Source organism: Micromys minutus (assembly GCF_963924665.1).
Source record: "Micromys minutus genome assembly, chromosome: 11".
In the NCBI taxonomy this organism is placed as follows: domain Eukaryota; kingdom Metazoa; phylum Chordata; class Mammalia; order Rodentia; family Muridae; genus Micromys; species Micromys minutus.
The window spans coordinates 1,263,909-1,278,225 of NC_137980.1; the positions used below are offsets into that span (position 1 = coordinate 1,263,909).

At 39.3% G+C, this 14,317-nt stretch overlaps 1 protein-coding gene across 1 annotated transcript in view; it reads left to right on the forward strand.

Moving 5' to 3' along the window:
• Positions 1 to 14,317, forward strand: part of SKIC3 (SKI3 subunit of superkiller complex) — an 86,471-nt gene that overhangs the window by 20,927 nt on the left and 51,227 nt on the right. Inside the window, exons 9-19 of the mRNA XM_080925132.1 lie at positions 7 to 119; positions 2,515 to 2,651; positions 3,322 to 3,423; positions 4,638 to 4,777; positions 7,397 to 7,483; positions 7,934 to 8,037; positions 9,532 to 9,658; positions 10,268 to 10,447; positions 11,076 to 11,200; positions 11,708 to 11,961; positions 13,169 to 13,271. Coding sequence (XP_080781258.1) covers positions 7 to 119; positions 2,515 to 2,651; positions 3,322 to 3,423; positions 4,638 to 4,777; positions 7,397 to 7,483; positions 7,934 to 8,037; positions 9,532 to 9,658; positions 10,268 to 10,447; positions 11,076 to 11,200; positions 11,708 to 11,961; positions 13,169 to 13,271 — 1,472 coding nt within the window. The remainder of the gene's footprint in view (positions 1 to 6; positions 120 to 2,514; positions 2,652 to 3,321; positions 3,424 to 4,637; positions 4,778 to 7,396; positions 7,484 to 7,933; positions 8,038 to 9,531; positions 9,659 to 10,267; positions 10,448 to 11,075; positions 11,201 to 11,707; positions 11,962 to 13,168; positions 13,272 to 14,317) is intronic.

Below are 14,317 nucleotides of genomic sequence, written 5' to 3' on the forward strand. Positions count from 1 at the left end.
TTCAAGTTTCCTCATGAGACGGCTCGGTTGAAGAAGGCCTGTGAAGGAATGATAACTGTGTATCCTGCTGTACAGTACCCACTGGAAGTGATTTGTCTGTACCTAATTGACTCAGGCAAGTTTGTTTCCCAGAGATGTGTGATATTGCAATCAATTAAGCACTGATTACTGTGTATAAAATATTATGTTGGTGTTTCTGGACGTAAAAGAAATACAGCTGTGTAATGTTGCTCTTTACAGATACTCTGACAAATACAAGAAAGTAGAGTGATTTAGGTTTTGTGGGTTATAAAGCTACTGGTTCATAAGTGAAGTTTATTCATTTGCTTATTTATTTATTTATTTTTTCAGTGGGACTTGAAGGGTGTCTTGAGTTTCCTCTGACCTTAGATGGAGCAGGTCTGACAGGTAGTTCAGATGTCAGGTGTAGAGTTGGGGCACTAGATGTAGAAAGAATAACCAAAACCTCTCTGACTGATAGGTTGAATTTATTACTGAGTTTTCAGTGCGATGAGAAGGATTTGTCAGAATGCTGAGCTTCATAGTGCTGAGAAAATGTATTGATTTAAAAGCTGAGTGTGGCGGTGCATGCCTGTAATCTCAGGGTGAGGTAGAAGGAGTAGGTGGCCTTATTCCAAGGAAAATGATTATTTTGGAGTGTGAAATGAATGGTTATTACAGGACAGTATGGTTTCTCTTTTTGTCATTCCTAGCCAAACTGAATTCTGAGAATGTAGAACTTTTAGAAACCTGGAAGTCCACTAAAAGCCAGCACACCCTTTCCCCCAATATACTTTAGTATCTACCCAATTTGCTGCTTCACAGAAGTTTAATCACTGTGTTCTTCCCCCCAAGCAACCCCAAGGACAAGTAAGTGTCTTCCATCCTTCTTGGGGTTGCTCTGTGTGTTGAGCCTCAAGACTCATTTAAAATGACTCATGTGTCAAGCTTCGTGTGACAGAGTTTGAATAATTTTTCTGGTTGCTGTTCGTTGAAGGGTATTTTTTGTGTGTATGTGCAAAATGACTCTTTTGATTTGTTTTATCTGGTAGCTGAAATACAAGAAGACAAGGAGGCTCTTGGCTCTTTAAATTCAAGCGAAAACCAGCTTCATTAAGGCCTACTACGATTTTGTATTCTGGGGCCCAGGGAGACAGCTCGGAGTAGAACACTTGTTTAGCTACAGCACTGCAAGGAGGATATTGAGGGCATAGCACTGGTTGCATCAGGTTTTGGGGTTCTTATTTGTGAAGTGGCCTTGACAGAAAGGAAGTCACGTTTGGAAACATAATAACTAATCAAAGTGATATTTCTTTCAGTTTGGTTTTATATTTTATAATACAGTGCTTTTTAAAAAGTTTGAATTAAATTTTAACATTTTTTTTTGCTATTGTGAATATGTTCATTTTAATGCTAATTTGGAGTTCTGCATCAATATATAACATTACTTACAGATTATTCATTGATATGTATCTGATATGCATTATATTGGAATGTAATGGTATTATGTTAATAATTTACTCTTATAATATCTGTGATTGAGTCACTGATTCCGTATATGCTTTGGAGCCATTATATTTACAATAGATGTTAAAACAGCAGGCCTTTTAAGGTATTAGTTATATTTATTTGTTCCCTATGCATATTGTTTTGTCTCTCTCAGTTACTTCTTAAGAACTTCCCATGTGATTAAACTACATATTAAGGTATTGATGCCCCTCATTAAATATAAAAATAAATCACACTTCTCATTCCTTTTTGGTATAGATTTCTAAATATTGGAATGGAACTATACAAAAATATGGTTTCTAACCTAAATTGTTTTACTGAAATAAATTAAGATTATTACAGCATTGGATAACTAATTCATATTATTATATAGACAAAAATTGTTTGATTAAAAAATGTGTGCAGTGTATTGCTGAATGTGTAAACCTAAGGAGACTGTGACAAAGTCTTCAGTCAGTATTGTAAGTCTAGTGCAGCATCTTTTGCTAGTAGGATGCAGATGTTCACCAGTCTGGTGCTGTGCCTCTGGTTATGAATTACTGCCCCAGGAAACCAGTAATATACTCTGTGTTCTTCCCTGTAAATATTAAGTTAATATGGCTGAATAGGTAACACTGCTGAAGGTTGAATAGGGGAGAGACCTGGCAAGTCATGGCTCTGTGACAGTCCAGCTAGGAGCCATAGCTCTAGCTCTCTGATCATGAGTTCAGTTTCAGGGTGTGTGTGTGTGTGAAGTAGTTTACTTCCAGTGTTTCAATGTGTTAATGAGGCTTTAGTGCTGTCTGTATTTGCTTTATTTATCTTTTTAGTTCCTTAAGTCAGGACTTGATAAAGTATGTATGAAGTATGACATGTATATAGATATTGGTAGTTAAAAATTTGGTGTTCATGTATGTATACATATGCACACACATGTATATATGCATATGCACACACATATGTATGAATATACACGAACATATATGTACATGCGTGTTTATAATGCTTTCTTTTCCTTTCAGGGAGCCTGACAGATGAGGGACACCAGTATTGTTGTAAGCTAGTGGAAATGAATTCAAAAAGTGGTCCAGGCCTTATTGGCTTAGGCATCAGAGCTTTACAAGACAAGAAGTATGAAGATGCTGTTAGTCATCTAACAGAAGGTAATGAATGTACAGAGTGCGGCATTGTATGTGGCGTGTAGTTAATCAGTCTGTAGGGACTATTAGTCTCATATAAGGAGATTAACTAGTTGGAAAATATATATACATACTCTAGAGCCTGCTTCTTAGATTTGAATTTAAACTTTGCAGTGTAAGAGTGTGGAAAAGTTCAACTTTATGTGTCACAGTGATTTCCTTTGTACAATAGGGAAACTTTGAGGAAGCCTTAGAAAGAGAGGCTTAGCTTAGTCTTCCTAGGTGTGGTGTTTTGGGCAAACTTACATTCAAGTTGAGATATGTTTGACAGTGTGAGGAAAGTTGATGAACTGTGTGTATAGGAGAGACATTGAGGTCAAGGAGTGCATTCATGGACTGGTAGAGCTAAGAGGAAACTTGCTCAGGGTAGGTCTGTAAGGCTTGAATTTGGGTATAGAAAGGAACAGAAAATAAAGTTGAGCATTGCCTTACAAGCATTGTTAAAAAGCTTACACTGCATGCTGAGGATAGTAGGAGCCCATGAAAGAAAGCTCTAAGCACAGAAATATATTCTGATTTGCAGTTTTAGACAGCTGGGACTAGGGAGATAGATCAGACAGGAGTGCTTGTGAATGTGCAGACATGAGTTTGATTCCTGGAACCCATGGTATCTGTGATTACCTCATCCTTCTAGGTTTGAAGGAAAGCCCTCTCTGCATAGCTGGGTGGTGTCATCTAGCAGAAGCCCAAGTCAAAATGCACAGACCTAAGGAAGCTATTCTTTCTTGCAATCAAGGTATTCTTGATGGATTTTGTGTTTGCACATAAGTGGGACCAATGCTGTTTTGTTTTGGTCAAACTTGAGAAAGATACTATTGTTACAATGATGAACTTTTTTTTTTTTAAATTTTAAATTTGTGGTTAATTTAAATTGCACTGAGGAGGAGAAATTAATGCCAAATCTATATGCATGTCTGGTAGTATATTTATATGCATGTATGTCTACTAGTATATTTATCTTTAAGGTGCAGGTTTAGGTATGGGTGTTCTGTTCGGCCTTTCCAACAAGGAGCTTTTTGGAATGGTTGGGAGTTTCATGAATTCTTAATGTCATAGATGTAGAAGAGAGATAATTCTTTGCTCATGACCCAGTTAGTTGCCAAACTTCTGCATTTAACAGTGGATTCTGATTCAGCTTTTGCCCCCCTCCACCGCTCTGAATTTGCTAGCTGCAGAGGACTAGTAGCTGTTGTTATTCTTAAGCATCTTTAATTTTATTGTATACCATGGGAAGATAGAGGTCTTAAATTCATATGTTTAGTTTTAAATTCAGGTCTTTCTAGAAGAATTTGAGAGTTTGTGTTTGAATTATTCATTTCTCTCTATATATTATAATTATGTGTTTATATATATTAGGAATTTTGCTCACTGTATGTGCAAGTGTATTATGTTTTTTTTTTAATCTTACATTTTTAAGATATACTCTATGTTTTGTGTATAGGAAAGTCTGTCTGTATGTTTTTGTATTATTTTCTGTATTGCTTGTAGAGGGCAGAAGAAGGGTTATGGGATGCCCTGGAACAGGAATTGTTGATGAGTGTGAGGTGTCCTGTGGGTGCTGGAAATCTAACCTAGGACTTTTGGAAGATCAGCCAGTGTTCTTAACTGCAGAGCCGTCATGGCAGTCTTTAGGTTTTTTTTTTTTTTTTTTTTTGCCTGCCTACCCCCTTCCCTCCTTCCCTCCTTCTCTCCCTCCCTCTTTCCCTCCCTCCCTCCTTCCCCCCTTCCTCCCTCCCTCCCTCCTTCTTTCTTTTGTTCATCCTTCTCTGTCTTCCTTTCTTTCCTTGTGTGTGTGCATGAGTACATAACATAAGTATAGAAGTCAGAGGATAACTTGGAGAGCTTTGTCTCTCTTACCACGTGGTCCTGGGCACTGGGCAGTCAGGCTGCCAGGCTGGGTAAACAAACTGAATCTCTGGAGCTCGAGTCCTATGTCCTTAATCTTGTCAGCTCTCAAGACCATAGATAATCTTGGTACGTCGGGTAGTAGTCTTTATCAGAAGAATCTTTGTCTTCGACTGAAAGCAGAGGCTTTGCTGAAACTCTCGGATTGTGCATCTTCGGAGGAGGCAGTTCGTACCCTTGATCAGGTACGTAGTCTGAGCCTTCCCTTTCAGTTTCAGTTTCCAGGTAGCTTTCTATCCTGTCCACATGTTAACCATCATACATTTTGAGTTACGGAGACAAATTTAGTATCTATCTATACTCGGAGAAATCTTTGACACTCTGGAAACTCCTTGTAATTTGTGTGCCTGTGGTTAATACTTCAGTACTTCTTGTGAAGAATTTGTTTTAGTTCTTGTTCTCTCATCTTGTTTCTGTTCTTTAGAAACAGCACTAAAGGTTATTAACAATTTAGGACTTTAACTTTTTTCTTTAGAAAATGTTTTTTTACAGATTATTGATCAATTGATGACTTAGCTTCAAAATGCAATGTTTGCCCCAGCCACAGACCTTGATTTGTTTTTAAAGGAGGGAACTGATTTATGTGGGCTTTTGAAATTCCTTAGTGAGAGAACACTGTGTAGATGATAGTGAGAATACAGTGTGCAGATGGTAGTGAGAACACAGTGCAGATGGTAGTGAGAACACAGTGTGCAGATAGTAGTGAGAATACAGTGTGCAGAAGGTAGTGAGAACACAGTGTGCAGATGGTAGTGAGAACACAGTGTGCAGATGGTAGTGAGAACACAGTGTGCAGATGGTAGTGAGAACACAGTGTGCAGATGGTAGTGAGAACACAGTGCAGATGGTAGTGAGAATACAGTGTGCAGATGGTAGTGAGAACACAGTGCAGATGGTAGTGAGAATACAGTGTGCAGATGGTAGTGAGAATACAGTGTGCAGATGGTAGTGAGAACACAGTGCAGATGGTAGTGAGAACTCAGTGCAGATGATAGTGAGAACACAGTGCAGATGGTAGTGAGAACACAGTGTGCAGATGGTAGTGAGAACACAGTGTGCAGATGGTAGTGAGAACATAGTGTGCAGATGGTAGGTAGTAAGAACACAGTGCAGATGGTAGTGAGAACACAGTGTGCAGATGGTAGTGAGAACACAGTGTGCAGATGGTAGGTAGTAAGAACACAGTGCAGATGATAGTGAGAACACATGGGCCAATCATAGTGAGAACACAGTGTGCAGATCGTGAATTTTAGCAACACTGCTTCTTTTAGTGCCTTGGAGGATATATTAGTTATTTCGATTTGTTTTTAAATCATAGCTTGGTGAATTTCAAAGGATGTTGCAGTCTATCACATCAATAAAGTGAAATCAGCCACTGGCCTCCTTTAAGAACTCTTTACATATTGGGATGTGGGGGTTTGTGCCTGTTTGCCCAGCACAGAGGCTCAGGCATAATGATGGACATAAGTTTAAGGCCAACCTGTGGTGCATTATGAGCTCCAGGCCAGCCTGAGCCACACTGAGAGTCTCCTCGTCTTTCCCCAGTATGTATCTTCTGTAGATGCTTTATAGACACCTCTCTAATACCTTCCCCACCCTTTCAACAGCATAGAGGAAAGTTCTTTCAAAAAGTGTAAGTGTCCATATCTGCAAAAGAGAATTTGTTGAGTGCAAAACATCATGTCATGCTAGAAAGCAAAAAAACTGTAAAAGAATCACCCTAAGGAGATTGGGGGCTGGCTCTGGGGAGATCGTACAATGCATGTACTGTTTAATGTTTAAATAGGATTAAGTTCCAGCGTGTGCGACAATATCACAAATTAAGAATCAGAGCAGCTTTTTGTAAATACATCACTGACTGGTGCCAAGGAATACACTGTAAAACGTGAACACATTAGTCATGTGTCTCTGTGAACTGCTCCTCATGATAGCCACACAGATAGGGGAACTTTCTTCTGGTTTAAGTATTATGTGTGATAAGGAAAAGGGCTGTGATCGACTAGAAATCTCCATTTTATAATCTTTAGTGAATAAAGAGATGTAGGTGTTGAGGATCAGTGGCTTCCACAGATAAAAAGGATAGTCTGACACAGCCACAACAAATAGCATCTATCACCCGGATCAGCTCAAACATCAGCCCTACATGTTGATACGGACCAGAGATAATGCCAAGTAGCATGAGAACATACACTGCATAGAAATGTAACGTTGTAACACTGTGGCAAATGGTCTGTGTTATCACAGTTAAACTGTAAGGCAGGAAGCAGAAAAGTAGAAGGGACCCTGTACTTTAAAAGCTACTGTAAAAGTTAAAAGAACTATCATCATATGTACCTAAGTTGAATTTTGACTAAAGTAAGTTTCTCAAATTCTTCCTGAGGCAACTAAGTCATCTGATGCTAAGGCAGCTGAACAGTTGGCCTTGGATATGAGGATGGTAGTAAGGTTGCCATTTACAAATGACTTTCTCTTAAATGTGTATGCTGAAGTAGCACAGAGGAGAAGTTTTAAATTCATCTGAGGGGTACGGCAACCGGTGGGTATATACATGGGAGAACAGAGCGTCTGAGTTTATAATTCTGTAGCCGGATGGTAGGTGATGCAAGGCTGCTGTACTTACCTTTCTTGGGTATTTGAAATCTTCCCAGTTGAATGGTAGAGGCTGAGAATCTGGACAGTGTTGAGACTGCCCTCTGACTCCATCCTGTCAGACCTTGCTCATCTGTGGTTCTTCTTTTCGTAGAGCAAACACCCCCAAGCTATCTGGAGAGACTTGTAACAGATGTCCATTGTTTTCTATCCAGGTTTCTGATGCCGAGAATACCCCAGGACTACTGGTTCTCCAAGGCCTGGCCCATCTGAACACCGGCGCTGTAGACAAGGCTACAAAGGTGGGTGCTTTTTATTCAAGTGGAGCATTATTTGAAGTCTAAAAAAGGTTTTGGGATTTAGTTCAGTGGTACAGTATTTGTGTACAAAGTTTAAGGCCCAAAATTTGGTACTGAGAACCAAAAATAGAGTAAAATTAAATATAAAATAAAAAAAGTTGAATGGGACACCCAACTAAGAAATAAAACTCAAAAGCCATTGAAGAATATTTTATTGTATTTTATGTGTTTGGATATTTTTCCTGCATAGATGTCCTTATGCCATGTTTGTGCCTGGGTCCCTCAGAGGTCAGGAGAGAGCATGGGCTCCTTGATAGTTGTCAGTCACCATGTGTGTCAGGGAAGTGAACCTGGAGCTCTGGGAGAACAACCAGCACTCTTAACTCATGAACCATCTCTCCAGCCCCTATTTGTTTTTAATGACTGAGGAATTGACAAGTGTCTCCTCCACAGATCATGGAAGATCTTGTAGCCTCTTACCCTGATCTAGCTGCGGCTCATGCTCTTGAGGCTCAGGTTCATTTTACTAAGAAGGACTATGTGCAAGCAGAAATAAGGTAAGACTATAGGCTGCCTGTGCTTCCGTAATATCTTCAATACTTTGTAATTGCCAAAACTTCAAATGGGCTTGATGAAGGTCTAATTGTCGATTTCTGTGCCACGTGTTGTGTGTGTGTGTGTGTGTGTGTTTGTATGTGTACCCCATATGCATAAAATAAACAAAAAAATCCCGAAATCTAAAACGTCATGACTCCAGAATTTATTTAACAAAAATTTATTGACAAAAAATAAAAGCTGACAAATACATGTATATAAGCTTTTTTTATGTCTTATTGTAAATAAACTTGACCAGTTTTCTCATCTTGGCTGTGTGGCCTCGAGCAGGTTAGTCTCTCTCCCTCTCTCTTTAATTGAACAACTTTATTTTAAAAAACAAAGATAAATGTACAGATTTTAAATACATTTTTGTATAAAACCATATGAATATACTTTTTGTCAGTATTTGATTTTTTTAAAAAAAGTTTGATAGTATGCATTGAAAACTTACTAGTTACAATGAGCATAAAGTACATATAAAACAAAACATAACATGGAAATAGTCAAAGTTTTCTTGGTGTGTAAAGATTAAACATAATGATTTTTAAATACCAAAAATTGCTACAATTAGCTCTTGAATCATTAATGATTTAAGGTCTAGGTGTACCCCACTCTGAGAGGGGGCTCTATACTTATTGTTTTGTTTTGTTTTTTTTTTTTTTTTTGTTTTTCTAAGAAGAACTGAGGCTTCCACTTTTTGGCCTTTCTTTCTTTCTTTCTTTTCTTTTTTTTTTTTTTTTTTAGCTTCATATGGTCTGAGAGTTGTTTCTTGGGTGTTCAGAACTTTGTGGGGCTAGTATCCAGTTATCAGTGAGTGCATATCATGTCTTTTCTTTTGTGACTGGGTTACCTTACTCAGGATGATATTCTCTAGTTCCATCCATTTGCCTAGGAATTTTGTAAAGTCACTGTTTTTAGTAGCTGAGTAGTACTCCATTGTGTAAATGTACCACACTTTCTGTATCCATTTCTTTACTGAAGGACATCTGGGTTCTTTCCATTTTCTGGCTAATATAAATAAAGCTGCTATGAACATGGTGGAACATGTGTCCTTACTATATGTTGGAGCATCTCTGGGGTATATACCTATAAGTGGAATAACTGGGTCTTTAGGTAGGACTATGTCCAATTTTCTGAGGAACCGCCAGAATGATTTCCAGAGTGTTTGTACCAGTTTACAACCCCACCAACAGTGGAGGGGTGTTCTTCTTTCTCCACATCCTCGCCAGCATCTGCTGTCACCTGAGTTTTTTATCTTAGCCATTCTGACTGGTGTGAGGTGGAAAGAAGAGCTTTTAAGAAGCACAGGGCCAGGCTAAGTAAGCATTATGGCGAACTTGTTAGATTAAAAATTCATTACAGAAAAATGTATAGTTTCTGTGCTACAAGTGAAATCACACACACACACACAGACACACTTACACATTCCTTTTCACTTCCCTTTGCTGATTTAGTTTCCAGAAAGCACTTGAGAAAGATGCTGAAGTTGCTGAATATCATTACCAGCTTGGGCTGACATACTGGTTCATGGGTGAAGAAACAAGAAAGGACAAAACAAAGGCTCTCACCCACTTTCTGAAGGTAAACCAGCACTACTGTTGAGTGTTTGGTTAGAGTGGAGATTTCTTAAACAATCAAAGGGGGTCAGATTAGTTAATTAAAATTGCTAGCTACTGAAGTATATTTTTAAGTTTCATGTCTCATAGAAGAGGTCTTGAGAGTATTCTGTGGGTTTTTCTAGGTAAAAATTTAAATCATAAAAGTATGAAAGTATCTGTGTCAGAAATTTGTGTTATAGAACTCTAGCCATGGTGTATGTGGAAAAAATGCTGCTTTAGCTGATGACGCTGTAGTTTGTGGTCCATGTGTCGAGATTTTTAGCTTCCTGTTTTTACAGACTTTTAACATCTATGTCTTACATTCTGATCTCCTCAGGAGAGCATAGTAATTTGACAGTGGCTTTAACTTTACATTTGTTTTTACCAAAGCACTGTTAGGTTATCGTGTCTATTTTCTGTAGGCAGTGTGGGCCAGCTTTCCCTTCTGTTTTAAACTGTACTAAAGGATTGCTTGGCATAGCTCTATACCTTTAGTAAGATAGTTTCTTTAATCAGTGGGCTGTGTTAGTGCCTATATGCTGTATACATTGAGGTAGACTTTAACACCGCATTGTCAATGATTATTTCCAAGGCTGCGAGACTGGATGCACACATGGGTAAAGTTTTCTGCTACTTAGGCCATTATTACCGAGATGTGTCTGGAGATAAAAGCAGAGCCCGGGGGTGTTACAGGAAAGCGTTTGAATTAGACGACAGTGATGCTGAGTCTGGAGCTGCCGCAGTTGACCTGAGTGTGGAGCTTGAAGACATGGTTTGTCTCATGACTACTTTTGTCTCTTAGTCTTTCACCCCAGCATATAAATAGGAATGGCTTTCATAATATATTTACTTAAAAGTTATCATTAGTTCTTTTTCTTCGTAGATATAATGGAAATGTCTTTGTACTTATTTATATACTACATTATTTTTCATTGATTGATAGATGCTGAATTACTTGCCAGTTTTCCGTGTGCACTTTTACATGACTATGAACATGGATGCGTGGCATTCATGGGCATATGTGTATGAATGTATGGGCCTGAGGTCATTGTCAGGCACCTTGTCCTTTTTGAGAAAGGACTGATGACAGAACCTGATGCTCACTGGTTCAGCCAGGCCACCTGTCAGTGAGCTTCAGGACTCTGGTCCTCATCCCTGTTCCACAGTGCTGGGGTTATAGGAACCCTCCCAACCCCCAGGTTTCACATGAGATCCTCAGATCTGGCCTCAGGTCCTTCTGCTCTAGCTAACTTCTTGACTTCTCATTTATTATTAAAATTGGTTTTATGTATCTCATTGTAAATTAAAAAAACTAGAAGTGGGAACTGAAAGTGTGTCTGTATCTTATGTATAATTGCTCTGTATTTTTGCATGTCCCTGACATTGATATTTCCCATTAGGAAACTGCTTTAGCTATCTTGACGGCAGTAACTCAGAAGGCAAGTGCCGGAGCAGCAAAGTGGGCGTGGCTGAGGCGAGGACTGTACTATTTGAAAGCTGGTCAACATTCTCAAGCAGTGGCTGAGTAAGGTGTCTTACTATATTTACATTTAAACAGTGTAGTGCTTGCTTAAATTCCTTTCAGGGTAAAAATATTGAGTGAAGACAAGTCATTTCTGATGTATGTTAATTTCTAGAATGTAAATATTCTGATGTTTTTATATAAAATTACAATTTGATTATTAGTATAAGAATCCCTCTTCGTTCTGTACTTCAGGTGTTGAGTATGAGGACTGTCAGGCTGACAGACTGAGGCAAACCAAGATGCCCGCTTACCCCCGCAGGCTAGAAAACTGGAGCTCAGTCAGATAATAAAGAAAAAGACAGCGTGGTCAGCATTTTCCCCAAAGAGCATTTTCTTCTTTTTTAAAAATTGCTTCACAAAGTCTTCTTACTATTAAAACATTCAAGTTGTAAAAGGAGGGACCAGGTCTGCAAATCAGAGGACATGGATTACTTGATTGCTTACGTATTTTATACATTCCTTTTCAATGTGGATGTAGTTCTCACTTCTGCCTCTTAAATATTTAAGTTTACAGGCAGCACTAAGGGCCGACCCCAAGGACTGCAATTGCTGGGAGTCATTAGGAGAAGCGTACTTAAGCAGAGGTGGTTACACCACAGCCTTGAAGTCCTTCACAAGAGCCAGTGAGCTCAGCCCAGATCCCACGTACAGCGTGTTTAAAGTAGCAGCAATACAGCAAATCCTAGGCAGATATTCGGAGGCCATTGCACAGTATCAGCTGATCATTAAAACCAAAGAAGATTATGTGCCTGCCTTAAAAGGTAATTTCTTTTCCAGACTTGCTTTTTTAAAATTTTAATAATACTGAACTATAAAACCTCTAAGTAAATTTTCTACCTATCTGTATTAAATAACTTGAAAATAGTTTAGTCAATAGCAAGTATCTGACACAAAAATTTAAGTACTTTCTTGATTTGATTATTTAATTTGATTATAAAAGATTCAAGTTTTGTTTCCTCAGCACTTCATAAATGGCGGAGATGTAACTTTTAGACAAACAGACAAAAGTCTCTGATGCTTTGTGTCCCAGTCAGGGTTTCTATTACTGTGAAGAGATACTATGACCACGACAGTGCTTATGAAGGACAGCATGTAATTGAGGCTGGCTTACAATTCGGATGTTTAGCTCATGACCGTCCTGGCGGAAGCATGGTGGCATGCAGGCCACAGTGCTGGAGAAGTAACTGAGAGCTCCGTCTCTGGGTCTGAGGACAGCAGGGAGAGATAGTAACACTGGGCCTGGCTTGAACATCTGAAACCTCAAAGCCAGACCCTGGGACACACTCCCCCCAACAAGGCCACAGCTACTTCACCAAGGCTCCACCTATTAGTGCCACTGCCTGTGAGCCTTTGGGGCCATTTTCATTCCAACCACCACACCATGTCTTGGTATTTCTCTATTCCCAGAATATCTTAATCTTTTTGAAAAATGATATTGTAAATTATAGTAGCTGTTTACCTTTTGAGAGTATATATTACCCCTTCATAAACATGAAGCCTGTTATGTGAGTGGCTCTTCTTCGGCTCCTGTGTGGTTTGCAGCTGGGATCACTTTTCTTTTCGCCTCTCTCCTCTTCCCCCCTTTCCAGTTAAAAAACTTTTCTCAAGAGAAAGAGCGAGCTTATGTTTATGAAATACTTCCTGGCACAAGGCATTTACTATTCCATTTAATTTTTACTGTATAGTTTGCTACACAGATTTTAATACAAAAGGTCAAATCCTGTTTCTAAGCTGGCATCTGTACTTAAGGCAACTCTGTACAGTGTCAGTGATTTTTTTATTGCAAGAGATCCTTCACATTTGAAATTGTCTATAAACGTATCAAGATTGTATGTAGAGATAATTTTATAAAATAATACTGTCTTGTTTTTTGGGAAATGTTCTTAAACGAACCAGAGGTTTATCTCAAGTTGATTCTAAGTGTTTGTTTTGTATATTTTAATGGTACACATTGTCACCTCGCTGCAGGTTTGGGTGAATGCCATCTGATGCTGGGGAAGGCGGCCTTAGTGGATTTTCTGGACGGAAAAGCTGTGGACTATGTGGAGCAAGCACTGGAATATTTCACCCGGTTCGTCCCATCTCTGTTTAGTACCTTACTTGCTTGGTAGCATAATGAAGCTAGATTTAGAATACAATTTTATGCCTATGCTGCTAGATATGGCAGTTATTCAGACTGTCAAACACAAAGAGTAACAGCCAATTAATTCTGTAGCATGCACACTGAATTAATTTTACGTTGAAAAAAAAAATCCTTTTTTTTTTTTTTTTTTTTTTTTTTTTTGTGCTCTCTGAAGCGGCTGCTATGCTGTAGAGAGGAGGGAACCAGCAGGCCCTAGTGAAGCAGCAGCTCTGTCAGTGTTTTGGAGGTCTCCCTGACCCTGACATGGTGGCTCTCCACAGCAAATGGTAGAGGAGTGGAGCTGCATGTGTGTAGTGTGCTTTACGCTCATCACTAGAGCCTGTGTCAGCTTTTAGGTGGGCTGAAGGTAAAGAAAAGCAAGCTTTCCCACTCACCCTGGAGAGAAGCTATAAGACAAACGTGGCGTATCTAATAAGAAAGAATCCGGGGAATTTAAATGTAGAATGTTGTAGAAGTGCAACCTATGATTTGTTAGATGGCTTTCAAAAGTCTGCACACTAGGTAGGGGTCAGGGAGATGGCTCTCAGGTAAGAGCAGTTGCTGGGCAAGCATGAGGAGCTGAGTGTGAACCCCCAGTGTGCATGCTGGGTGTGTCTGCACACGTGCCTCTAACTCTGCTCTTCTGAGAGGCCCAGCCCAAAAGCACTGAGTCTTACTGGGTGGCAGCCTGGCTCCAGGTGCAGTGAGGCCATCTGCCCTGCATCAGGAAATATGGCAGAGAGGGACAGAGCATGATGCCTCTTGGCCTCTGTAGTCAGATGAATAGGTGCAAGCACACACACACACACACACACACACACACAGAGGCAACAGCAAGTCTACAAATTATCCTGGGCACAGTGCTGCAATCAAAGCCACTTAGGGAACAAAGGCAAGAGGAGAGCGACTTCAAAGACAATTTCAGTAACACCTCAAGAGCAACCATACCACTGAACTGATTTTAAAACTTATTTTCTAAAAAGAATTAAAGCTGA